Here is a 25,523-nt window from a genome sequence, read left to right as displayed (position 1 = left end):
TCATCATCTCCAAGGATGAGTATTGAATCACAACTATCAAATTTGGGCCGAAGGCATACAGAGATGACCACCACCCCCGCGAATGGCAGAAGGGATGTTACTCAAAAAATTAAAGAGAATTATCACCTGATCCAGCAATCCTACTTCTCAGTATATACACAGAAGTGAAAGCAGAGACCCAAGCAGATATGTGTAGACACATGGTCATTATGGCACTATTCCTGACAGCCCAAAGGTCAAAACCACCAAAATCCATCAGCAGATGCATGCATGCACGTAACGCGGTACATGCGCAGTGAGCACCACTCAGCCTGGCACGAGATACAAAGTGCAACCTTGAAGACACGCTGCTAAGTGAAATAAGCCAGATAAAAAAGAATAACTATTAGAAAGAAAATATCAAAATCAACAAACAACTATGAACCAGAGACACTCTATGGGGCATGGGGGGGCGGGGAGAGGAGGGTTTGGGGTCAAAATAAGGGGGTTGTAATTGTATGGGGAATATAAAAATTTAAATTAAAAAAATGCAAAAAAAAATGCATTAATGAATATTTCCTAAAAACAAACAAAAAAAATAAAATGGCTGAAACAGACAATTGTGTTCTGTCTCTTTTACCACAATTCTTTAAACCTGTAAGACACTCCCCACTCACCCCTCATGGCCCATGGCAAGTCCACCTGCTCTTGTTCAGGCTGAAGACTTGCCTGGGGCTCCCCCGCAGCAGCAAACCCCAGACGCACTGTGATGGACACCTTCAGTCTAGCTCTGCACAGGGCCATGTAAAACTGGACAAACTTGGAAACACACAAACACAGCCTTGCCTTGCTTTGAGGAAGGCTAGGACATGCTTAAAGTTCAAAGCGCACATCTCTGATCTGCCAAAACACACTCAGAACAGCTTAATAGTTCTCCTCTGCACAATTTTCTAGAACAGTCCTGTCCAATGGAACCCTGTGCAATGAGGAAAATGCTCAATGCTGTCACTGTGCCTAGTCAGCACTTGAAATGCAGCTAATGCAAATAAGGAACTGACCATTTTATTGCATTTTAACCAAAGGTAAATAGCCACCTATGGCTAATGGCTGCCATATGGAATAGTGTGGCTTTAGGACTTTTTAGAAGAACCCCAAAGTGACAGATTACATATCTGGCCAAAAAGCCGTGACGGTACAGATAAGGAAGCCAGGAGAGGCATGGGAGGTGTCATGTGATTAATTCATCAACCCACTTACTGGAGTCGTGTGCATTCTGTGTGAAACCTATGACAAGAATTCGTTAGTTGTAATAACGTGCTAAGCAATGATTTAGTCAAGACCCCGCCAAGCTTAACCCAAGGAGGCACATAGGGACAGCTCAAACTTCCAGGCAACCTGGACCCGGAGGAAGAAAAGGTGGCATGTCTGTCGTGTAGCTCTGGAAGCGAGTCTGAGATTTCCGACTAACTGAACCTCCATGTTCCACCAGAAGGAAGGGGTCCTGCTGGGAGACGAAGCCTGGTTCCCCTCAAACATACACAACCCCCTGCACCCCCAGCCAGAGAAGCAAAGTCACTGTGCACAGATTTTTCCAGAATTGGCACCAGCAGGCAAGAGGCTCCAGTTAGTTGTTCCTTAAGGCAAAAGGGACAATTAACTGTTCAGAGAGTTCAAACTCCAATTTTGGAGCCAAATGAAAAGCTGAGAAAACTGGGTCGTTCCCAGAGAAGTGGGCTCCTAAACAACTTTTCAAAAAAGATGCTGTGCTGAAGAGTACTCAGCCATCAGAAATGTCGAGAGAGTGTTTTCCACCGGTCCAGGTGCCAGTTGTTTGAACAAGCCGGATACCCGCCCCCTCCAGCTGGGAGGATTTGCTCTGCAGAAAACAGATCCCTGCTGCCTCCCTCGAAAGATTTATTTATTTATGCATACAAGAGCTGGGGTACAGGCCAGAGATGCGGGGGGGGGGGTGAGAGGATTCACCAGAGACAGTGGGGAACAGAACAGGCAGACTGACTGAAATACACTGCTGGGCGAGGCAGGAGAGGTCTGCTGGGCCAAGTGGGTTGCTCGCCCCCCCACCACCACCTGGGGATGGAACTCGTGCTGCAGAGGCTGAGGATTGCTTCACACTGCTGTGCTTAACCCCTTGCGCCACCAGGGAGGCCCTAGGGTAAGCACTCTTAATCCCAGTGAGAAACCAAGGCACAAGGACTCTCAGGTAATTACTGTGTCACACACAATGCTTATGAATGTCACCCAAGTACCAGAGGCTTGTCACAGATACCAAAGATTCAGTAAGAAAAACAGCCAAGCAACAACTGGTTCCACACCTGAAGAAAGTTGCCAATCAAAAGCACCGATTCTAAGGGTGGCTATTAGGGTGCACTTAAGTGGTGAGCTTACAGATCTAGTCCCCTGTTCAGCGAAGGAGGGGACCCAGACCCCCCCAGGCTTCTGCATTATGGGCTAGAATACATGTCACCCTGGTGCTAGAGCACAGTGCCGCTGTCAACCTGCACGAGAAGGCTGGGGCGTTTCTACAAGAGGCACCATGCACACAATTTTAGCACACCGATTCCCGCTGTCGGCTGCAGAATTGAATCACCTGGGAAGCCTTACACCCTCGTCACGCCTTATTCTGCAGCCCCTGGCCTGGATACAGTCTGGGCAGGAGGCGCTCTAACAGCTTCAAAGTTGAAAAATGACTCCCCAGGTGATTCTAATGTGCGGCCAGGGCTCGGCCCCAACGCCGTAAGCAACACGCCAGGAACGCAACGCCCACGCTGGGTAACTGGTGGGGAACAGGGCTCAGTATGTTCTGGAACAGAAGGGGTTTCTTGGGTCTTCTGATTAAGGACACTGGAGAGTAAAAAGGTCTGAATCCCAGTGGCCTCTTTTTCCTAATCTGTAAAATGGGGCACTGCTACCTACTCTGTTTCCCCCCCAAGATAGTGCGGTCCGGCGGCAAGATTCAGGGGCTGAGGCGAGGGAGGGACCGGTTCCAGGGTGTTGGGGAGGGGAGGGGAAGCCGGCGGGAATGGGGTGATGGCAAAAGGGGCCCCCTCCTCACCTGCGTCGTAGAAGGCGTCGAGCACGGCAGTCTCCCCGAAGTCGAGCTCCCCGAAGGGCACGGAGGTGAGGTGGGCGCCCTCAGCCTCACAGGCCCGCAGCAAGCACTGCTGTGCGCCCGTCTCGTGGCCGCCGGCCGCGCCGCCCTGCGTGCTCTCGTTGCGCACATATATTGCCCGCAGAGCCCTTCGCGGCCCGCCCCCGCCGCCTGCGCCCTCTGCCAAGCCGCTGGGCTCCGACGGCCCCGCGGTGCCCTCGCTGCCGGCTGGCAGCGCGCACAGGGCGGACTCGCCCGCGGCCCCGAGCGCCCCGGCCGGGGCAGTCCCGCCGCCGCTATCCATGGGGCCGTCTGCGCGCCCTGCCAGGCTCCCACCTCGCGGCGGGCGGCGGGCGGCGGCGGGAGACCACAAGTAGCCCCGGCACCTGCTCCGGGACGCGGGCCGGGCGCGCCGAGCTGCGGGCGCCCGCGTGGGCCGTGCCCCGCGGCGGGCAGGTGACGGCGCGGCCCCTCCGCAGAGTCCGGAAACGCCAGCCCGCTGCCCCCGAGCGCCCTTTGAAGGCCACGGAGAAAGAGGCGGGGGCTGGGGACGTCAGGGCGGGCGGAAGGGGGCCGCGTAGCGGAGGGAGTCGGGGCAAGTCGGCGGGGCAGGAGCGGGCAGGGCGCCCCCTGCCGCCTCCCCCCCCCCCCCCCCCCCCCCCCCCCCCCGGCAGCGCCCGGAGACGCGCGGCTCGGAGCGCGGCGGCGTTTTCTTGTCACCACCCCTCCCGCCCCGGCGACGGCACGAGCCCCGCTTTCATCTGCAAACAATGTAAGGTTTTTCAAGCAGAGGAAAAACTCTTTCAAAGCGCTGGCTGGATATAGATATTCAATTCCAAACCAGAAACAGAAGTAGTTTTACCCCGAATTGAGATGAACAGATGGTTATTTACAACACCTCATTTCGTACTACTTGTCCCCAGTAGCCAAGAGCCTGGCCCTGCTGAGTTGTCCTGGAGGCCGGCTCCTTCCGACTTTCACTGTGACTGTGACAAAGCACCAGCGACAAACGTTGTTTGCCTGGAAAATAGACTCCAAGGAGGCTGCCTGGCTGACCTAGGAAATGCCGAGAACCCAAAGGGATCTTGCCTACCTCCCGATTTTTGGCCCAAATATCACCGAGGGCAGTATTTGCCTTTAAAAGACAGGAGGCACTGGACAGTGTCATAGGTCATTTTAAAAATCGTTTCATTGAGACATAATTCACAAACCTTCCAATTCACCCATTTAAATGATTTTCAGTTTAGGAACAGAGCTGAGCAGCCATCGGCACACTCCATTTTAGAAGGTTTCATCACTCCACATCCCCCCTCCCCCCAAAAACCCAATACCCATTAGCAGTCACTCTCTAACCCCCTCCCAGTGTCCCTCAGCCCGAGGCAACCCCCAATCTACTTTCTGTCCATAGATTTCCCTGTTGTAGCCATTTCATAGAAATGGAATCATATGTTGCCAGAGGTTGGGTACATACCTAGGAATGGGATCTCTGGGTTACATGACAACTTTACATGTAACCTTTGCAGAAACTGCCACTGTTTTCCAAACTGGCTCCACCATTTTAGCTCCCCCTTGCAGTGCACAAGGATTCCAGGTTCTTCACATTCTCACCAACATTAGTTACTGTCTTTTTGATTATAGCCATCCCGGTTGGTGTGAAATGGTACGGCATGGTGACTTCGACTTGAATTTTCCTAATGAATAATGCTGAACATCTTATCACATTCAGTGTTACTCACTATTTGTATAACTTCTTTGGAGAAATGTCCATTTGGATTCTTTGCCTGTTTCTAAATTGGGTGTTTGTCTTTTTATTATTGAGTTGTAAAAGTTCTTCATTCATATATTGTGGATACAAGTCCTTATCAGATACGTGATTTGTAAAAATGTCCTCTTATTCTGTGGACTGTCTTTTCACTTTCTTCATGGTATCCTCTGCAATATGAGTTATTTTGCCAGGATAGGACTTACCTTGTAAAAACAATTAAAAGTTTTTTTAATTGAAGTGCCATTGTTTTCTATCTTTGTGTTTTGACTGTATAGGATGCCCCCTCTCGGTGCAGTCACCATAACATTCCCACCGCTAAAGTACCCATAGTCCTCCACCACAGCCCATCATTCTCCTCCCCTTCCGGATGCCTCAGATGTATGCAGATAAATACGGATGGTATCACGTCTATGTGGGCTAGAAAGAAACCAAAGGGTCAGACTGAAACAGCAATCTTTTATAAAATACTCTGGCTTCTCTTCACATTCCAATAACTCAGTATTCATTCAGTTGAATAACTAAATAAGTCTCTCTCTCCCCCTCACCTCCCAAAGAAAGCAGAAACTTCCAGTATAATCTTTGAATTAGGACCTCCTGTCCTAATTCCTGCTGTGGCAGGAACCAGGCACTTCACAAGCGACATCAAGGTGCACCCTCTTTAGGCCCATGAATGAAAAATGGGCTCTGAGGAAATTGGTAAGAACACACACGCCACAGCTGGGAAGAAGCAAGCTAGGGAAAATGTCCACTTCTGACCCAAGATTTTTTTTTTTTTAAATGCGATCCTATGAAAGCACACGTTTTCTTGGTAACCTTGTAATACATAATAATTGCAATTTTCCTCGTGTTCTGGTTCATCTGGGATTATTTCAATGCCTAGCACAGCCTTCAGAAGGGCAGGGATGCTCTTCACCGTCGCTTGCCAGTGTCTTTTAGTTACCCCCACTTCGATATTCCCATTCCTTCGAGGTCACACAGGGGCCCTGCTGAGTGACACAGGAATGGTGAGTTTGGCTTGAATAATACCTTCCTCTAAACCAGCCCTTCTTGGTACAGAACCTTGCATTTACCCAGCCAATGGCCCCTCCCAGTGGGTGCGCTCCGTCCCCCTCGACTTCATGCCCGAGGCAGGCCCCAGGCACTCCCCCAGGCCACTCCTCCCCATGCCTTCCTACTAAGCGCCTGTCCTGGAAACCACTTGCCCAACACAGAGAGTTCATCTGGGCTGGCACAGGGTTGAGGAAGAGTAGAGGCACTGGAGCTGTAGAGTAAGATTAAATCTAGACTTTTTTCTCATTTCCTTTATTTTATTTTAGGCTGACCATACCAATTGGGGTCAAAATAGTTCTTTGGCCCTTTTAACATTGTAAAAAACCAATTTATTCACCATGTGCGTGGCAGTTTCATTACTGTTATCATTATATCCAGGGGCCAAGAGCAAAGAAATAGCCCTGTTGCACAATATTATTTGCATTTAGTGGGAAAACTTTAGTAACTCAAAGACTTTGGAGCACCTGTTATGTGTGAGGCAATGGCCTTGGCACAAGAATATGACAGTGAATGAGGCAGGTAAACTCCCTGCTATCATGTCAGATGCAGATACTGAGACAGACAGCTGTGCATATGGCTGTAGAAAGATATAACTGTACAGATGCTACAAATACTCAGCGGACATCGATGACTGTAGTTGGACAAGAAAAATAAGATGGACGAAACTCACAAGAAGTATTAAGCATAAATTGTACATAAAATACTAGCGTAAGAAATGTAGGCAAAACTTTGCATGGGCATTTAAGTATATAAATAAGTAGCTGTTGAGAAAATGTGGACTTGATAAGATGTATTAAAAGTAGTATAAATAGTAAATTATTTCTCTATAAGACATGGAATATGCTGTTCTGAGCTGAAGATGGAATAAGAGTATTAATTATACATATGGCAAGTCACTAGACAGTGCATGCAAACTCTGAAGATAGTCATGTCACCCTTAATTCAACCACCTCTTGGTGACATCCGGGAGAGTTCCATGCTTGTCGAATATTCTGCTGCTTTGCATGCCTGATAAATTTTTATTAGATGTCACACGTGAATTTTACCTTAGTAGGTGCTACCTATTTTTGTAATCCTATAAATATTCTTGAACTTTACACTGGGGCACAGTTAAGTGACTTTGAAACAGTCTGATCCTTTTGAAGCTGGCTCTTCTGCTTTGTTTTATGCAGGATCAGAGCAGCTTTTAGGCAAGAGTTAATTAATCTCACCACAGAGGCCTTACCTTTCTGAGTCATCTACCTGATGGCTTGTGAATTTCCATTCTGGCCAGTGGAACCAGGACTCATCTAGGCCCAGTGGACCTGCTAGGGATTATTCCCTCTGTTCCATTCGGGCGGTTCTTTCCCCAGTTTAGGCAGTCTCTTCACACACACGTGTTGGTCAGTATTCTGCTGAAGATTCTAGATCTACACATCTCTGGAACTTTGAAGCTTCCTCCTCTCTAATATCCCAGCTGCGGCCTTCGTGGCCATCTACTCAACTCAGGATGATGACCGGGTTCCCCGGGGTTCCCTTTCTCTGTTCTATGGCCTGGCCACTCAAGGCAGTAAGCTGGGAAATGGTAGGGCTTACTTGCTTGTTCCTCCTCAGGGATTTGTGTCTTTTTGTGTGCCCCTTATGCAAGTTTTGCAACTTTTTCATAAGTCTGAAATTCCTTTAAGATGAAAAGACTTTTGTTTTAAAATGAAAAAGAAAAGCCCTTCTCCCCTCTCTAGTCCAGGCTTGCTACAGGAGAAACACACATCCACGCTGCCACCTCCGGGAGTGCTCCCTCTCCCGTCTAAGCCCTCTTGTTGCGACCATTCGACCACTCGGGCATCCAGCCAGAGATCTCACCCTCTAGATGCCTGAGGTATGACTCCGCCATTTGTCCTCTGTGTCGTGCAAACTTCTTGTCTTGGGACATGTGCAGCGAACCATGTTTGAATTTGTTCTATAAGCTTGTGGTAAGGGGGAAGCAACCCTTTAATATCCCCATTGGGAGGGAGGCATTCACTGGCACACCAAACTCTCTCTAAGAACACTCTTTTAATTTCAAATTTCCAGCCTTACTTTGAAACTGAGCATGTTGTTTCTGGTGGAAGACCTTCTGAAGCTCTCTTCTCTGCCAACAACTTTCTGCTACCAATAATGTTGCAGATGGCACCTGCTTCATTAGCTTAGGGCCTGGAGTAAGGGTGATAACATGAAGCAGAGGCTCTTGCCTGGCTTGAACATTGAACAAAAACTTGAGAGTGTTGCTCATGCAAGTGTGTGGGGAAGAACATCACAGGCAGAGGGTGAGCCAGGGTAAAGGACCTAAGGCATCCTGGTATGCTCAAGGGACAGCAAGGCCAGAATCTGTAGGTATTTAGAATTCCATCATCTTATTGAAAAATGCTCTGGTTTTTAGAAAGTTCTCCCATATATTTCAATGCAACCTGTCAAAATTTCTACTCAAGGATTCTGATTATTCTTCCATGTGGAAGCTTTCTAATATTGCTCTTAGGTCTTCTCTTTTTCAGATGCTACCCCACTTCCCAGAGCCTTCCATCATATCTCCATGACATAATTTCCAGGCTACCCATCACCTTGATGATTCTCTACTAGAAGATTCCCTGTTTGTATCTGTTGCTGTTTTGTGTGTGCAAAAGACTTTAAAATTAAAACTTTTAAAACTTTGAGATAATTGTAGATTCATGTGCAGTTGTAAGAAATCATACAAGAGATCCAATGTTCCCTTTTACCCAGTTTGTCCCAATGGTAATATCTTACTAAACTATAATACACTATCACAACCAGAATATTGACATTGATTCAGTCAAGACACAGAACCATTCCATGACTTTGATTGCCACAACCATCTCCCTTCTTGCTTCCTATCCCTGTCAGTGACTGTTCATCTGTTCTACAGTTCTATAATTTTGTCATTTCAAGAATGTTATAGAAATGGAATCATGCCATAGGTAACCTTTTGGGATTGTCTTTTTTTTTTTCACCCAGCATAAATCCCTTGGGATTCGCCCAAGCTGTTACATGAATTATTTCATTTATCGCTGAGCACCCTTCCATGATGTGGATGTACCACAGTTTCTTTAACCATTCATCGTTTGAAGAACATGCATGCCATTTTCAGTTTAGGGCCATTAGGAATAAAGCTGTTATGAAGATCCAATTACAGGTTTCTGTGTGGACTTAATTTTTCATTTCTCTGGAATAAATGCCCAGGACTGCAAACTCTGGGTCATATTGTATTTGCATGTTTAATTTTTTAAAAAGATTTTATTTTTGCATACAAGAGCTGCAGTACAGGCCAGAGATGCTGGGGGTGAGAGGACTCAAACAGGCAGACTGACCGAAATACACTGCTGAGGGGAGTCAGGAGAGGTCTGCTGCGCCTTGTGGGTTGCTCCCTGGCCGGTCAGGGGATCGAACTCGTGCTGCAGAGGCTGCGGATTGCTTCACAGTGCGGTGCTTAACCCCCTGCGCCACCAGGGAGGTCCTTGCATGTTCAATTTTTAAAGAAACTGCTAAGTTGTTTTCCGGAGTGGCTAAACCATTTTACATACCCACCAGAAATGTATGAGTGATCCAATTTTTCTGCATCCTTATCAGCATTTGGTGTTATCAACTTTTTACTTTAGCCATTTTGATAGATGCATAGAGATATCTCATGGTGGTTTGATGAATATTTTGTATCTTCCCAACGATGTTGAACACCTTTTTGTGTTATTTGCCATCCAAGTATCTTTTTTGGTGAATGTTTGTTCATATCCTATGCCCTTTTACTAATACTGTTTTGTCTTGTTTTTACTGTTGAGTTTTGAGTGTCCATATTTTCTTGATACTAGTCCTTTGTTGGTTATGTGGTTTGCAAATATTTTCTACCATTCTGTTACTTATCTTTTCAACCTCTTAACAGGATCTTTCACAGACAGAGCAAGTTTCAATCGTGATGAGTTTCAGTTTATCCATTTGCCCATTTATGGACTGTGCTTTGGATTCCAAGTTAAGAACTCTGCCTACGCCTAGGGCCCAATGATTTTCTCCTCTGTTTTTTTTTTCCTAAAAAAGTTATAGTTTCACATTTTATATTTAAGTCCATGATTCATTTTGAGTTAATTTTTGTATGAGATATGAAGTTTAGGTTTTTATTTTTTTGCTGTTGGCTGTTCATTTGCTCCAGCACCATTTGATTAAAAGGCTAAGCTACCTTTCCTTCACTGAATTGTTTTTGCCCATTTGTCAAAAATCACTTGTGCGTATTTGTGTGGATCTATTTCTGGGTTCTCTGTTCTGTCCCACTAATCTATGTTTTTATCCTTCTACCAATTCCACACTGTCTTGACTGCTGAGGCTATGTAGTAGCCTGTATAGGTACAGTGATTCCTCCTTTTTCTTTTCCAAGATCACTTTATACTAGGATATATGTTTTTCATATCAATATATTTTTCATGTATGTTTTTCATATAAATTTTAGAATAAGTTTGTCTATGCCCACAAAAAACCTCGCTAGGATTTGCTCTGCAAACTCGGCTCTTTTTAGATTTTCTCTTGTAAGCATGGGAGGAACATATTGCAGCTTTCAACATCTCTGAACTGAAACTGGAAGCTCTACCCAACCATATTTCACCTACAAAAATGTCATATGGTTCAACCTAACAGAGTACGTCATCGTTCCTGCATAGTGCACCTTGCTTTGCTGCAGCCACGTCTAAGCAGAGATTTCTGTAAAAGATTACCATGGGTTATTCCACACAATTCATTCAGAGTGAAATGGCACCCCCATGACAGTAGTTCTTAAACTTGAGCCTGTATCAGACTCATCAGCAGAACATATTGAAACACAGAGTGCTGGGTCACTCCCAGACTGTCTGATTAGTAGGTCTGGGGCCGGGCCCAAGGATTTCATTTCTACCAAATTCCCTGTTGGCAACACCACTGCTGCTCTCACAGGGATCACACACCGAGGACGCCGTGGCTTGTCTTGGCGGCCCAGGGCGCCCTACATGCTGTACTTTCTCGTCACTTTGAGAGCGGATGGTTAACTCTGAGGGGCAGCAATTAGGTCTCAGCTGACCTCATAAAAGTGTCAGTAATATGTTCATCCTGGAATTCTTTCTTTCTCCAGAATGTATCTCGTTAAAAAACAAATCTTTATGCCTTCAAAGGTAGCCATGGGTTTGTAAAAGTGGATGATGGTCTCAGGGATAAAGGTGTAGAGACCACACGAACTTAAGTCCACGGTGAAGAAAGAAGCACTCTCCTTAGGGTCTGGGTATTGACTGAGACTCAAGTACAAATAAAGGGCCTCTAAAGGCTTTTTTTCCCCCATATCTGTTTTCTCTTATCAAGAACCCTCCCTAAATGCTACAGTTTTGTGCAGTTTTTGTAAAGGCAAAACCAGGCTGCTCAAATTTACACATTATAGCATCATTTAGCTTCAGTCACAAGTACCAATTCATCTACATTTCCAGTCTATAAATATGTATTAAGTGCTTACTATGCACCTGACAGTGCTTCAGGTACCAGGTATATAGCAGTGAGCGGGGGCGGGGGGGGGGAGTCTTTATCTTCATCTTAAGGAAAAATGAAAAATGTGGACATCAATGGATGTGTAAAGATGTTCATCAAAGTTTTACTTACAGCAGAAAAACCTTAACATTAGCCAAAAATGCCCATCTTTCCCTGACCTCCTCCACCCCCACGGCTCCATTGGGTACTTCCCTGCAGTTCCATGGCCCCTGCATTCTCTCTGTGGTCAGGTTCTCTGTGGAAGCCCTGCCTCTTACCTTGCCTTCCTCCCCCAGGTTGAGCTCCGTGAGGACAGGGGCCACACTGCATTCAGTACCTGTTATGGTGTGTGGTACATTTTTTTTATAATCCTATTAAACATCTCTGTATTTTATTTTTTTTAATTTTATTTTTATATTCCCCATACAATTGCAACCCCCTTATTTTGACCCCAATTCCTCCTTTCCCCACCCCCCATAGTGTGTCTCAGGTTCATAGTTGTTTGTTGATTTTGATTTTTTTCTTTCTTGTAGTTATTCTTTTTCCTGGTCCCTTATTTAGGTTTTCTAGATTCCTGCTATGAGTGAGACCATCTGGTATTTTTCTCTTTCTTTCTGGCTTATTTTGCTGAGCGTGATTCCTTCCAGCTCCATCCATGTTGCTGCAAATTGCATATGTTTATCTTTTTTGATTGCTGAGTAATATTCCATCGTGTATATGTACCACATCTTCTTGATCCAGTCATCTATTTTTGGGCATTTGGGTTGTTTCCAAAGCTTAGCTATTGTAAATAGTGCTGCTATAAACATAGGGGTGCAGGTGCTCTTTGGAATTAATGTTTCTGTGTCCTTTGGGTAACTACCTAGAGTGGAACTGCTGGATCATAGGGATAGTAGGTTGAGGAATCTCCTGGTGTGTGGTACATTTTAAGCACTTAACACATGTTGGAGAAAAGATTGGTTAAATTCTCTTTGGCATATCCATAGACAGAATACTATGCAGCCACTACAAATCACACTTATGAAAAAATTAATAAGAAATGGAAGCACTAAGTGGAAAAGCAGACTATAAAACTATATACACAGAAAAAGCTCCATTATGAGACACCAAAATGACTTATCTAAAGGATTAGGATAACTTCTGCCTTTCTCTTTATATTTTTTATCTTCCACCTAGAGTCTATTAGTTCCATGATCAAGAAAAAAAGTCAGTTAAACATGCCCCAGGTAACTTGGGCCTACATTTCCACATATAGCCATCACTGTTCTTCTAAATCTTAACGATTCATTGGTAGGACTCTGGTCAGCAGGCCCATCCTTAGTGCGTGGTGTCATTTCCCTCACCACCCCCTTCCAGATTCTCAGCACTAGATGGGTCTTCATTAAAAGGTCAGTTCTGCCTCCAGGCCTAGAGTTCCCTCTGAGACCTCTCCCTCTTTCAATCCAAGTTTCACTTCCTTCAGATTCACTTGGTCCACGAAGACCACCCTGACGTAGACCTACAGACCTGGGACCAATGCAGCAGGGTAGGTGGGTGCTTCCTGCCAGTGGCCAGTCCCTCACTCAGCCATTTCCCTTCAGGATTCAACCGCAGAGCTTGAGCCCCAGGCAACTTCTCGGTTCTCTCAGATTGAGACTCAGATGAAGAAATAATCATGAAACTTGAAGAGAACCCTCCCCATTTCTCAAACACCTGTGTTTTTCTTTTGGGGAACAACCTTGAAAACGCTATTGGATGTCTTTGTGGTTTTCTGTTTGACTTCAGGGCAGTCTTATCAGTTTGGTTACTTTTAAACTGGTTTGTAATCCCTTTCCACCTTTTTTTAATTAATGAAAACCATAGTGAACTTATGAATTTCCAAGGCATTCTCCACCAAGACTTCAAAGCCGACCAAGAAATCTTAGTTTCTGAAGAACCGGCAAGCTCCTACAGGCATGAGAGGGGAGGGGAGCACTCACGACCTAAATGGCAGTGCTCCATCTGCATACTTGAATGAAATGTGTTGCCATTTAAAGAGAACTATATCACAAAGCTGGCTCTCCAGGAATTTAACTCTCCTTTTAATCATTTTTTTTTCCTCAGAAAATTCTAGCTACAACCTACTAGGTTGCCTTGTTCTATAGTTTGATTGAAATATTTCATCACCTCTTGTTCCAAGAAGAAAAAAGGAACAGGCTGTTTTACTGTGAATTGTGACTTCACAAATATGACGAGCATACACTGTCACTTACAGGAAGGCGCTGTCCCTAATGTCACTCCAATTTGGGATTAATTAAAATAGCATAAAATAAAACCACCTTTCAGGGACCTGCATCTACTTCATGCATTTCTTCTTGGCTTCCAAAGCTGCCTCCTGTTCCCTGAGTTTGGAAACTAAGACCTGGTAACCCTAGGGACAGAAATAGGAATGAGACCAAAGGTTCCTCACCTTAAGAGACATGATGCTCCTCTCTGTCTTACAGCACTGGCAAACATTTATTTTTAGCTGGGAAAGTTTTCTTTGCCTTGGCCATTGTGTTCCTTCATTACAGCTAGTTTGGGGATGGGCGTCTTCTTCCCCAGGCTTAGGCTGAAAGTGCTGAGACACCCCACTGTCAGACATGCAATCAGGCTCCCCGAACACCTAGCATCCGCACATGTGTTGCTTTGGCTGTTCTCATTTATACAAAATCAAAGAGAAAAGCTTTTCACTGAGGCCTCTCAGTGCTAAAACATCTCAATGGTAATTTGTGCTAAAATAACCAGAGGACTAAAACCTAATCTAATACAAAAAAGGAGACCACAATGACCTCAGGTTACAATACAAAGGCCTTTGTGAGACTTGGGGATTATTTTTATACAGATGGTGGCAACTGTGAGTAATAAATTATACAACCTGCTGTTTTCCCATCACAGAGCAGGTTATGAAAGAAAGCAAGCCCCACCATCAGTGACCAAAGATACACACGTGATGGTGGATACAGGCCCTCTCTATGGGAGAAAACAAGTCATGTATTCAAGGATGCTTGCTATCTAAAGGGCTTTGTATGAATAAAAGTGGCTTTCCACAATTATTCAAATAATTATATTTTCATGATTTTTTTACTCTAAAAAATTGTAGGCCTAACTAGAATTTTCTGCTTAAATATGAATATAGAATTGAACAATTTAAAATGGAATTCACAGCCACAGATTTTAATGGATTATTTCTGTTCACTTGGAAAAGACAGGTGGGGCAGGCATTCTATTTCAGGTTGTATGAAGATATTTCTCGAAGAGTAATCAAATGGTGTAAAAGGGAGAAAAATGGTTTGCATTCCAAGAAATCATTCCTCTTGGACCATGACAATTTTCAACAAAAATATTTTCACAAAATTTCATTTTAATCATCTTCTTTACAAAGCACAATACTTAAGACTTTTCTAAATACAACTTTAGAAAATGAAGCAAAAAAATAATCTCCATAGATGCTGGTCAAGTCCATGCTGAATGCAAAAGAATTTTTTTCAAAAGTGATACTTTCAAGCTTTTCAATAGTCTTGACGGGTCCATTTTGAAAGAGTTAAGATGGTAGCTGTTCAGGCAGTGGCTTGTCCAGTTCCATGATGTAGAATCCTCTTGCTGGTTAGCCTAAGGGGCAGTAATGAAGCTGGATATGCCAACTTCTTCTAGAATCACTTCTCCCTCTCCTTATACAAAGAAAGCCAATGGCTCTCCGAGGGGAAGATGACAGCCCTCTACATTCCAGGTTGCCAGCGCCCCATGAGGACAATCCAACTTCTCCACTGAATCATCAACACACCTACTCTGTACACACATTATATAAAACTATATCAGTAGGGATTTTCATGATGAGCAAATGAGAAATCCAAATGTCAAAGAATCCAATCCTCATTCTAATAATAGGTGGTGGGAAATCTCTGAAGGCTTCAAGTTTAACATTGAAATGCTTAGAACAGTCAAGGGGTATAGTAATGTTTTAGGCTGCTCTTGGAAACTTGGGGATCCTGGCCCCAAGTACACCCAGAACGAGGCTGCTGAAAAGGCAACATGTCCAGACATGGGAATGAAGGATGGGAGGTTTCGTTCTGGACACGCTCCCTTCCCTGAACTGTGCCAGCACCCCAGGGAGAACCAGGGTGTTCGGGCTCTGTAAATGCTCTGGTAAAAAACCACCACAAGCAGCAAGGGTGAGTACGTAGGCAAGAGAAAGGGAAGGGAAGGGAAGGGAGGAAGAGCATGGAAGAGACGCGGATCTGCAATACTTTCAGTGATGGGGTAGGTGGGGTTTTGGTTTTGCATCACTCCTTCAGTGTTGTCAATTCTTACTCTTTGTGGTTGTGCAAATCTATAATGGTTAGTGGTTTCACTCTAAAACTCAGGAAATAGACAAAGCAGCTTTTTAGAAACACATAGAACATCTTCAGGGGCCATTAAAGGACAACCCCCCCACCCCACTCCCCACTTCCCAAACAATCTTGCAATACAGTATGCCCCTTATTTTCAGCTAAGGATGAGAAAACAGTTACATAGTCTAAGGCTGAACTGTTCGTCGGCTACAAGGATAAAGCGGACAAGCAAACACCAGTTTCCTTGGGGAGGAAAGAGCGATTCCATAAATGCAAGAAAGAGCCAATGGCTACACGTCAACAAGAGCCGCCCCTCCCCCCATAGTCTTGATCCTGAGGAAGGGGTTACAAGAGAACAAGGCAAATGACATTGAGTACAGTTCAAACAATAACACACGCGAGAGCCCAGGGCAGGAAATAATACAACATCCCCCCCCTTGTTTTCATTTGCATTTTACGTTTATTTATTTTTGCTTTATAATGCATAATCTGTTCACGCAAAAGGTGCAAAGGACAGTAAGCAGGGATTTAACTTGGCCGATGGAAATCAAGCAGGGGTGACATTTTTCTAGTTCCACAAACCTAAAACCAGGAGAACTTAAAAGTCGCAGCTGGTACCACAGAGCACGCCCAGCTTCACAGCTCTCTCCCCTAGGCCCTTTGGCTAGGTAGGAGAAGCTTTGAAGACAGTGGCCTCTAGTGGGCTTGGATAAGTGGCTAAAAAAAATGTGGTTTTCGTGTTGTTGTTCTGAATCATGGTAGCTGCATCACAAAAGTTCCAATCAAGAGGGTGGTAAAAAGAAGGCACAGGTCATTGCAAATACCAGATTTTCTCTTTCTGTTTGTAAATATACCATCATATATGAGCTAAAATTTATCTTAGGGGGTGGGGTTGGCTCACAGGGGAAGGGAGGGGTTGGACCTCAATTGCATATGTAATAGGATCCTGCAGGAAAGGAACACTAGGCCAGGCAGCTTTCCGCCTAAAGCAAAAGAAACGGGGCGCTGGCTCCGGACTATGTGTGATACAAACACTAGGGGCATCTGTGACAAAACACGATTAAAAAAATCATAAAATTATAAAGCTTGTAAACGAATAATCTGAAATTACATTTTCTTAATGGAAAATATCATCAAAATAGTACCACTATGGACTAAACTGCCTGAGTTTCGTTTCGCGTGAGAATTCATGGTAGAAAAGCCTTTAGCACAATTTGCTCTCTTTAAGTCACAACCAGTGCCAGCCCCAGGACTAGACCATGGGGAAGATTCTCCTCTTGGATGGAATTTGTGTTGTGCTATCAAGACTTTTGTGCTAATCTTTCAAACAGGGACATGTTGAGGCAAACCTTTAATCTTTTGGCACAAGGTTATTTTGGCTGGGGCGGAAAATTTGAGTCTTGGACTCAGGATGAAAAATGCGACATTTCATTGATCAAGTATTCATTTTGATTGAAGAGCTTTCTTTATGTCATTAACTTCCATCTATGAGGGAAAAACAAGAACCGAACAAAATCATAATGAATTGGCTGGTGTACTGGAAGCTGAAAGATAATCAACCTGGTGAGATGGGTGAAATGACATCTGCACGACGAGCTGATAAGGATGCCGGAAATGACACGAGCCTAAAGAACAGACACGTAAACGTGATGCCCTCGGAAATGGTGGATGATTTAATTCTCAGGCGCCCATTATCCAAAATCTGTCAAAACCAGCAATAATTCCAATTTTCCTGCCGGAGAACAGAGCAAGCTGTCCTGACACATTGGACTACCTGGCAGTGCTGGAAGACAACTGCAGTTGGGTGCAAAGGGGTATCTCATAGCACCCCCAAAATGACGATACACAGTCACCTGTCCTTTTTTTAAATGACATGGGTCCCATTCCCACCAAGGGCACCATGCAGATGAAAGTGGAAAGTCGACCTTGGCCATTTGCAAACCCCCCTCACCCACGCTCTCTGCCAGTTGGTAAGGGCTGAGTTGGGCCAGGCGCTAGAAGGGGAAAGAGCTTTGCTGTCCTGGCAGAACTGAGGTGGAGAACAAAGAGATGAAGAACAAGAGCTGAGTGTGGATGGCGCGGTCCTTGGCGTCCCAGTGGCTGCATGACAGGAGCCAGTAGGCCGTGGGGTTTACCCAGCGCTAGGCCCTCTGGCAGTTACTATAATGAGGCTTCTGGGAACTGGGGGGACCTTTCCACAGAGGAGATGTTTCCAATAAATTCCAAACGATAACCCCAACTGGGGGCATGTTTACTAATTGTCTCCCTTCCTGCACACTTCCCGGATCCCAGGAGAGGGTGCAAAGTGAGCCTTCCTAAGAAAAGTGCCACAGGGCATGTGTTTAAATCTGCAGAAAAGTAACAATCATTTATTTTCCAAACAAAGCCCTGACTCTGCCCCCACCCCCCACTGGGCCTCTCATGGGCTGCAAGACCCCACGGACCCACCTGCAACCGAAGCCGGATTTTCTTCTCTTCATCCAACTCCGACAGTAACTGTTTTATCTCTCGTCTGAAAAGCAAATGGCAATGAAATGAAACAAAACCCCAGACTTCCCCAATAGGAGATAAGAAAGCTCCTATCACTACAAAACCCATCTGACCCTTTTACAGAGAAAATACAGAATTATTGCTTAGAAATATTGCAGACATAAAGACTACCCACTATTTCTGGGTTCCCAAAACACGTAGCCATCACATAGTAGGTCTGAGATATCTTAGTATAAGCTTCTCTTAGAAGCAGAAGCTGGGGAAACTGGGGCCCTGAGAGGTGGCCTGATCTGCCTCATGATTAAACTCCAGGTATCCAGGCTCAGATTCTGTCATAGTCTCTTGAACTATCTCTTTATTATTTGTTTTTAAATGAATGCACATAATTATTTTTATAGACATTTCTATATTTGTATTTACATTTACATAGTTCCTTTATTTTCACAGTTTTAAATGAATAAAAGACTACTTGGTGGGTTTACAAGGATTCTCACAAAATCTTACAAATAGTCGTAGCCAAACACTTGGAGGTAAAATAACCAAACTAAGGGCATGGTAATCACGTCATAGAGAAAGTGGACATGAGTTAGGACACAGTGCTCTTTCCAACATTAAGGAATGATGGGGACCAAAACTAATCATCTTGCAAACTCAGGGCTCTAGACTAAGGACACTACAAAAATCCCAACTCAGCTCTGAGCGCTGCTGTCAATACATTGGGTTTTGTGACATTAACCAACTGCGATTTGTTACCGCATTACTCAACTGCATCAGTATCTCAGTGGACACTGCTTAGGGCTTAAGAGAGAGGTAGGAGGGGAGATTCTAAGCACACAACATGGCTCCAGACCATGGCAGGCAAAACTTCAAGTATCCAGCAGGGGGTGTGAGTTGGGGAAGGTGGTGCAAAAAAAGTCACCAATCTAGAACTATTTAAAAATAAAAAAACAGGACCTCCCGGTGGCGCAGCAGTTGAGCGCTGGGTTGCGAGGCTGCCCGCAGTCTCTGCAGCGCCAGTTCGATCCCTGGCCACTGGGTGAGGGTCCCACATGGTGGGCAGACCTCTCCTGCCGCCTGCTGCTCCCCTCAGCAGTGTACTTTGCCAGTCTGTCTGTTCTGTTCCGTTCCCTGCTCTGGCTCTGGTGAATTCTCTCACCCTCCGGCGCTTCTGTCTGTACCCAGTGCTTGTATAAACAAATAATCTTACAAAAAATAAAAAAAAACAATGGGAGGTGGGGGGCTAAGTCCATGTGCAGGAAGGGAGATGGGAATTGATGGAGAAGAGCCAGGGCAGGAGCAGGAAGTGAGAACCAGCACATCTGAGGATGAGGAGCATCAGCACAGACTAAAGCTGAAGGCCGAGAGGACAGTGACACCAGAGCTGGGCAGGAGACTGGGGGGGAAGCAGTGGCACTGGGCAAGGTGGTCGAGGCTGCAAAAGGCAGGCTTTGGAGAGAGGGCACTGTGATGTGTCGATTCAGGAAGATGTTGGCTGGGAAAGGACAATTCCGGCCAACTAGGCTGGGCTTTGGAACTTGGGGTGGAGAGAGCCCCAAAGCACTGGCAGCTCTGCTCGCAGAAGCTGGTGCAGGTCATTTCCAACATGCAGGAAGTTCCAGGTTCCTCTCGGAGACCCCAAGGGCTGAAGCCCTGGACTCAGGCCACTCTGACCTGATGATGGTCCTAGTCAGAAGCTTGAGAACCAGTGCACTAGGATCGAGTGGCGCTGTGAGGTCACTGCCTGGGGGGCACATGTCACCTGGACAGGGATGGGCCTTTGGGTACTCAGATAAGTTCCTCTCTCCTAACACTTTCACCATTTTTGTGACTGCTTATGGCATCCTGGGCAATATTTACAGATGATATTTATTTTTTGCTTATGGGTCTTTCTTCCCATCTCGGGCATCTTGAGGATTAGGGGTGCGGACAGTGTGTGTGTAGGCCAATCCAGAGAAAGCCCCCCAGTCTCGTGGTGAGAACACCTTGCTGAGCGCGAAGTCCCAGGTTGAAAGATTCCCTACACCTTCTCCATGCATCACAGCCCCTAAACGCAGCTACCTGAAGACTCCGCATGTTCCCTGCTGCTAGGGGACAGCTGGCGGCTGGGCTTGGGACAGCGCACCTGTGCATACTGGATGCTGGATTGGGCGCTCAAGATGGTTCGCCGGAGCATCCTGCTGAGCAGGTCAGTCCCTGCAGCTGACACCCCCTGGCGCAGGCGGCCCACTCTACCCCGAGCCGAGTTAAACGAAGCCTGTTGGGTTCACTCCTGCCCCCCTCCCGTCGCCACCCACACCAGGGCTTCCGGCCCAGCAACCACACTCAGTCACTCACTTCTGCTGGTCCTTCATGGTCTCGATGATGCTCCTCAGTTCGCGGATCTGCGTCCTTAGCTCCTCCACGGCCGCCTGGCTGCTGGCGGCGGGTTCCATCTTTGGTTTTCCTTCCGGGCCGAACAGAGATGGGGAGTTGGCTCTGTGTCCAGCTGTTCCCAAAGAGGATGACAGGGGGGACGGTGCCACTGAGGACAGAGGGACTGGCCCACCGCTGCCTGCAGCCATGGTCCCCGGCTTGGGTGGCAGAGATGCTTTGTTTTCGGACACCTGTGATGAGGGAGGGCAGACAGGACTCAGGTCAGGGATTTGTGCTGTGCCAGCCTGCCCTGTTTAGTCACCCCATCGACATCCCTGTCCCGGCCTCCCTCCACATACTCCATTCACTCATTCCTGCACCCACCAGCCCCCCATGACCTACTTGGCAAAGGCATCCCCCCTCCCAGGGACTTCCCCATGTGCTTCCGGTTTGCCCGCCTACTGAGACAGGCTGAACGCACATGCACAGTGGCCCACCATGTCTGGTTCCGCAAACTTCCAAGTGAGCAAGACATTTTCTGGGCCCCTGAGGAGCCTAGAGCCCAGGATGGGCAGACAGAGTGCCCAGCGCACTGCAGATGAGGGCGAGTCTGCACAAAAAGGGGATAAGCACAGAGCCACGGAGGCAATGAGGGCAGTCTGCCCAGGAGGGAAGGGGCAGCCAGTCCTGAGGGAAGAAGACCGGGAGGCGGCCACATGAGAGGAAGGGTGGTTGGAGTAGAAAGTTCCAGGTGAAAGGAACACCCTAGGCAAAAGTCTAGATGCTGCAGAGTAAAATGCATTTCCAGGAAGCAGTGACTTGGTGCCAGAACGTCAGAGGGGGTAGGAGAGAGGCCGGCAGGGTAGCTAAACTGGGAAGATAGCAGGAAGGGGCTTGTGGAAAGGACTGAGAAGCCCGTGCGCCAAGCTAAAGAGTCCTCTGGCTGCATTAGGGCCTACCTAAGCATGGTGAGTCTGGAGGCTGAAAGAACGGCTGGAAGATTTTCATACAATGAAAGCTAGAAATGGTAAGGACTTGACTTAGGCAGTGGCCAAGCGGGCTGAGAGCAGACAGCTTCGAGAAATGCGACAAGGCGGGCTCATTCAACAAGGAGATGCAGTGCCCGCCCTCGTGGTGCAGCAGCCCGTGATCAGGAGAACCGGAAGGCTGAAGGGGAGGAGGAAGTGCAGATCAAGGGTCATAGGGAACTAGGCATTGAGGTTGTAGGGCGAAGTGGAGGTTGAAGATCCAGATAATGATGTCAGGTTTGGACAAAGTTATTCTGAGGAGCCTGAGGGATAGCCAAGGGAACATGTCTAGTGGGCAGAGCCAATGACTAGAAGAGTGACATGGGCCAGAGAAGTCACCAGATGAGCTGGAAGCATGGGCATGGATGACAAAACTAGACATGAACAGGAGCGATGATGGAAGTTGGGGACTTCCCCACTGGGGAGAGAAGGCAGGGCCCTCAGGTATTGGGACAGAGTGGAGTGAGGGGCAACAAGGCAAGACCAAAAGAGAGACCTGGGTTATGGAAGTCCCCTGGAGGAATTTCTAGAAGGAAAAAAAATGGTTTGATAAGTAGGTCAAGGGAGCAGAGATGAAAACTGAGGGAGCCCATTTGGTGAAGCAAGGGAGACAGAAATCTGATCAAGGCAGGTCAGTGCCTGAACAGGAGGTAAGGGGTGTGGTCCACAAGCTTAGAACTTTCTGTCCAGAAACTTGGCTGAGGAGAGAACATAGGGGAGAGAGAAAGAAGAGACAAGAGAGGAGAATGTGTGTGTTCAAGCAGAAGTCTCCAAAGGGCTCCAAGGAGGAAGGGCTTCGTTTGCCTTCAAAGATGGAGGAGACTCTGCGTTGGCTGATATGCTCAGAGAAGAGAGCCAACAGGGCCAGGTTGCAGGAAGAGGAGACGAGAGCGCGCTCTTGTGGGGAAGTGTCATGAGGAGGCCAGGAGGGCACAGGGAGTCGGTGGTCATGGACAGGAGGGAAGGGAGGCATGTGGCAGGCCCAGGGGAGGAAGTGGTGGCCAGAGGAGGGAGTCGGTAGGCAGGGGGAAGAGGGCGTGCGCAGACAGGACTTTGGGAGATGAGGGGGTGGGTGCCGGGCAGGAGCTGAGGCTGGTGGTGAAGGTTGGCAAAGCCACCGTGGGACTCCGTCCAGCAGCAGGCGCCCAGGGCAGGAGCCAAGAAGGGGCCTGGTTGGCACAGAGAGGAGCAGAGTGTGGATTCAGGCTGTGCTGGAGGGAGAGACTGGGCACAGCGAGCCAGGAGCAGATGGGCCATCGTGCCCAGCCTCTCTGCTCTCCTCTCTCTGCCAAGTTACCATTGAGGAAAAGCATTTTCTGCTGCCAGGGACAGCAATCCGCCATTCTGCACTTTTTGTTAGGAATTTCAGGAAGAGGAAAGAGGGAATGACATTTTCGGAGCCTGGGCCAGGAGCAGGACATGGACTAGACAATTGAAATGCGGGTGGTTGGCACACACGTCCGACCAAGCAGGAGACTGAGGAAGCGGCTAAGAAATTCCCAGAGTCTCACAGCTAATAACTGGCAGAACTGGGCCTCAAGTCCCTCCCCTGTCAGCTGCCACTTAGGCCCAGCTCTGTGACTGTGCTTGCCTGAGTCCAAAGACTCGTGCACTCTCGTCTGTATTGGCTTCGCTTCTTTCCTATTCTGGGGTTCATACTTTCCCCCCATTTCCCACCCTGCAACTTCATGTACTTTGCCAAATCCACCAACGTCCTCACACTGACTTGGCGTACAGGCACTTCTTGAATCCACGCTTCTCTTAGTATTTCCTATGCGACTTGCTCCCCCAGCACATTTCTGATAAAAAGTAACTTTAAAAGCCCTCATAGAAAATAGGCCACCATATGCCCTGACCAAATTAGTTCCCATGGACCTTCTAGAAGCAGTGAACAACATGACATGACATGATAACTCCAGGGAAGTGAAACCGGCTAATGGGGTAGAACTGTGCAAATCAGGAACGTGAAGAGCCACTGCTCACCAGTAGGTGTCACTGTAGAGACACCCAGGGACGTCATAGAGACTGCCGCTGCAAGCAGTGGGTGAGTATGGACACCAGAAATACTGAGTCTACATCTGATTTCTAAAAATGGAATCCCTTTATAAAGGAAGAATGATTTCTTTGTTGTTTTTCTGAATAACTGCAATTGATCTGTTTTATAGGATTACATTTTTTGCTCACTGTATCAATACGGTTTTAAAGAAAATCTATACATGTAAACTCTTAAATCTGTAAAGAAAGATCTCATACAATCTTTGATTTCCTTGTGTTAATTCCTGTTTCAAGTGCCTTTAAAAGAGAATTCAGTGTTTTGCTTTAGATAAAAAGCAGTTTTCATATTTATATAAAATAATTCCAATTGACTGGATTCTCCTAGCAAGAGAAAATGGAATTTAAAAATCTTGGTTCACATTGAAAGGAAGAACAGAACTTATATGGGATACCCTCTGGGGGCCATACAGTTGCTAAACAAATGTATAGCCTAAAAACCTTTTCATTTCATTGCCTGGCAGAGAATGATATAGCCATTTTTTAACTTATTTGTGAGAAATAAAGAGGTTTTTAGGCTATACATTTATCCTAATAATATCAAAATAATCTTTTCTTTAGGAGACTCCACCATTAATTATTCAAATTCACGAGCTGCCAACCATAGTTTGTAATGCTACCAGTTTTAAACATAAAAGTCAAGATTTATGGACAGAGGGCAGAACATTTAATGCATTTAATGTAGTCTTTCTAGACATTGAGAGGCCTTTTAAGTTGCTCTGGTTGTTGTGATGGTAGTGGTGGTGGTGGGTGGGTGTGTGCGTTTGCGTGTGTGCGTGCACGGGGGCTTTTTATGTATGTGGTTGGTAGGATGAAGAGCTCAAACCACAACAGAAGACATGGAAAAATCAACAATTAAACCTACATCTCAAGGGTACAGCCTGTCTTGAAGATTTTGTAACAAGCTTCAGGGATGATTATGACCTAAGTAATCACTGTCACTAAAGAATGGCAATCCCTTGCATAGCCTGTTGCAATGAACTGAGTTGTCAAGTCTTCCCAAAATCTGTATGTGGAGATCCTACCACATGGTGGTGGTATTAGGAGGTAGGGACTCTGAAAAGTAATTAGGTCTAGAGGGTGAGGCTCTCACGAATGGGATGAGTACCCTCATGAGAAGAGACTCCACAGAGCTTTCTGTCCTTCTACCTTGTGAGGATACAATGAGAAGTCTGCAACCCCGAAGAGGGTCTCAGCAGAACCTGACTACGCTGGTGTCCTCATCTCAGGCTTCTAATCTTCAGAACTGTGAGAAATAAATTTCAGTTATTTATAACCCCCTGGTCTATGGTACTTTGTTACAGCAGTCCAAACGAAAACATGTTTCTCCTAGTTTAGTTTCTGAGCCGTGGTCACAGAAAATGAAAAGCAGGGATCCTGTGCTATTGGGACACCCCGGCATGGCTGGTCACTCACTTGGGATATGGTAACAGTCTTTGAAGTTTTCTTTGATGCGTCCACTCCTCTGTGTGCAAGAGAAACGTGTTCCTCTTTATCTTCTTCAGGACTTGGGGAGTCAAAGATATCAGGGCTTGAAAGGGAAGACTAGATAAAACCAAAAGGAAAGGCTTCTGTCAGAATTACACCTTAGCTGACACACCTCTGTTAACTTAATGCTGTTATGCTTTCCAAAGCATCTGACACTTCAGTTTCTTTTGTCTCATCATAATCCCTGAGGCAGGAAGCATGCCACTGTCTGTGCACTAGAGATGGTGGGGGAGCTGGGACTAAGAGGCATGGCTTCCTGTAACAGGGAACTTTTTTTTTTAATTAATTATTCCTTTTTACAATGTTTGCTTTCTTTTCTCAGCTGTAGTCCCCATAGAATTTCCACCACCAATTCACCTGTGCACCATAACCATACTCCCTAATGT

At 46.3% G+C, this 25,523-nt stretch overlaps 2 protein-coding genes across 6 annotated transcripts in view; both read right to left on the bottom strand.

The window, feature by feature from the left end:
• LOC119245742 (mitogen-activated protein kinase kinase kinase 15-like) overlaps positions 1–3,392 on the bottom strand; it is a 48,103-nt gene extending 44,711 nt beyond the window's left edge. The window contains exon 1 of the mRNA XM_037511702.1: positions 3,053–3,392. Within this exon, the coding sequence (XP_037367599.1) occupies positions 3,053–3,392 (340 nt within the window). The remainder of the gene's footprint in view (positions 1–3,052) is intronic.
• A 12,770-nt stretch (positions 3,393–16,162) lies between these two features.
• SH3KBP1 (SH3 domain containing kinase binding protein 1) overlaps positions 16,163–25,523 on the bottom strand; it is a 316,536-nt gene continuing 307,175 nt past the window's right edge. For all 5 annotated transcript variants that reach the window (XM_037512632.2, XM_037512636.2, XM_054695818.1 and 2 more), the window contains 4 exons: positions 25,066–25,194; positions 20,552–20,820; positions 18,176–18,239; positions 16,163–17,212 (listed from right to left, as the gene is read on the bottom strand). In XM_037512632.2, the coding sequence (XP_037368529.1) occupies positions 17,171–17,212; positions 18,176–18,239; positions 20,552–20,820; positions 25,066–25,194 (504 nt within the window). In that variant the 3' untranslated portion in view covers positions 16,163–17,170. The remainder of the gene's footprint in view (positions 17,213–18,175; positions 18,240–20,551; positions 20,821–25,065; positions 25,195–25,523) is intronic.

This window comes from Talpa occidentalis, unplaced genomic scaffold (genome assembly GCF_014898055.3).
Source record: "Talpa occidentalis isolate TD23 unplaced genomic scaffold, MPIMG_talOcc4v2.1 talOcc4.15, whole genome shotgun sequence".
Taxonomy (NCBI): domain Eukaryota; kingdom Metazoa; phylum Chordata; class Mammalia; order Eulipotyphla; family Talpidae; genus Talpa; species Talpa occidentalis.
Note: the sequence above shows the minus strand (reverse complement) of the source record. Positions and strands in the feature narration are given on the sequence as shown.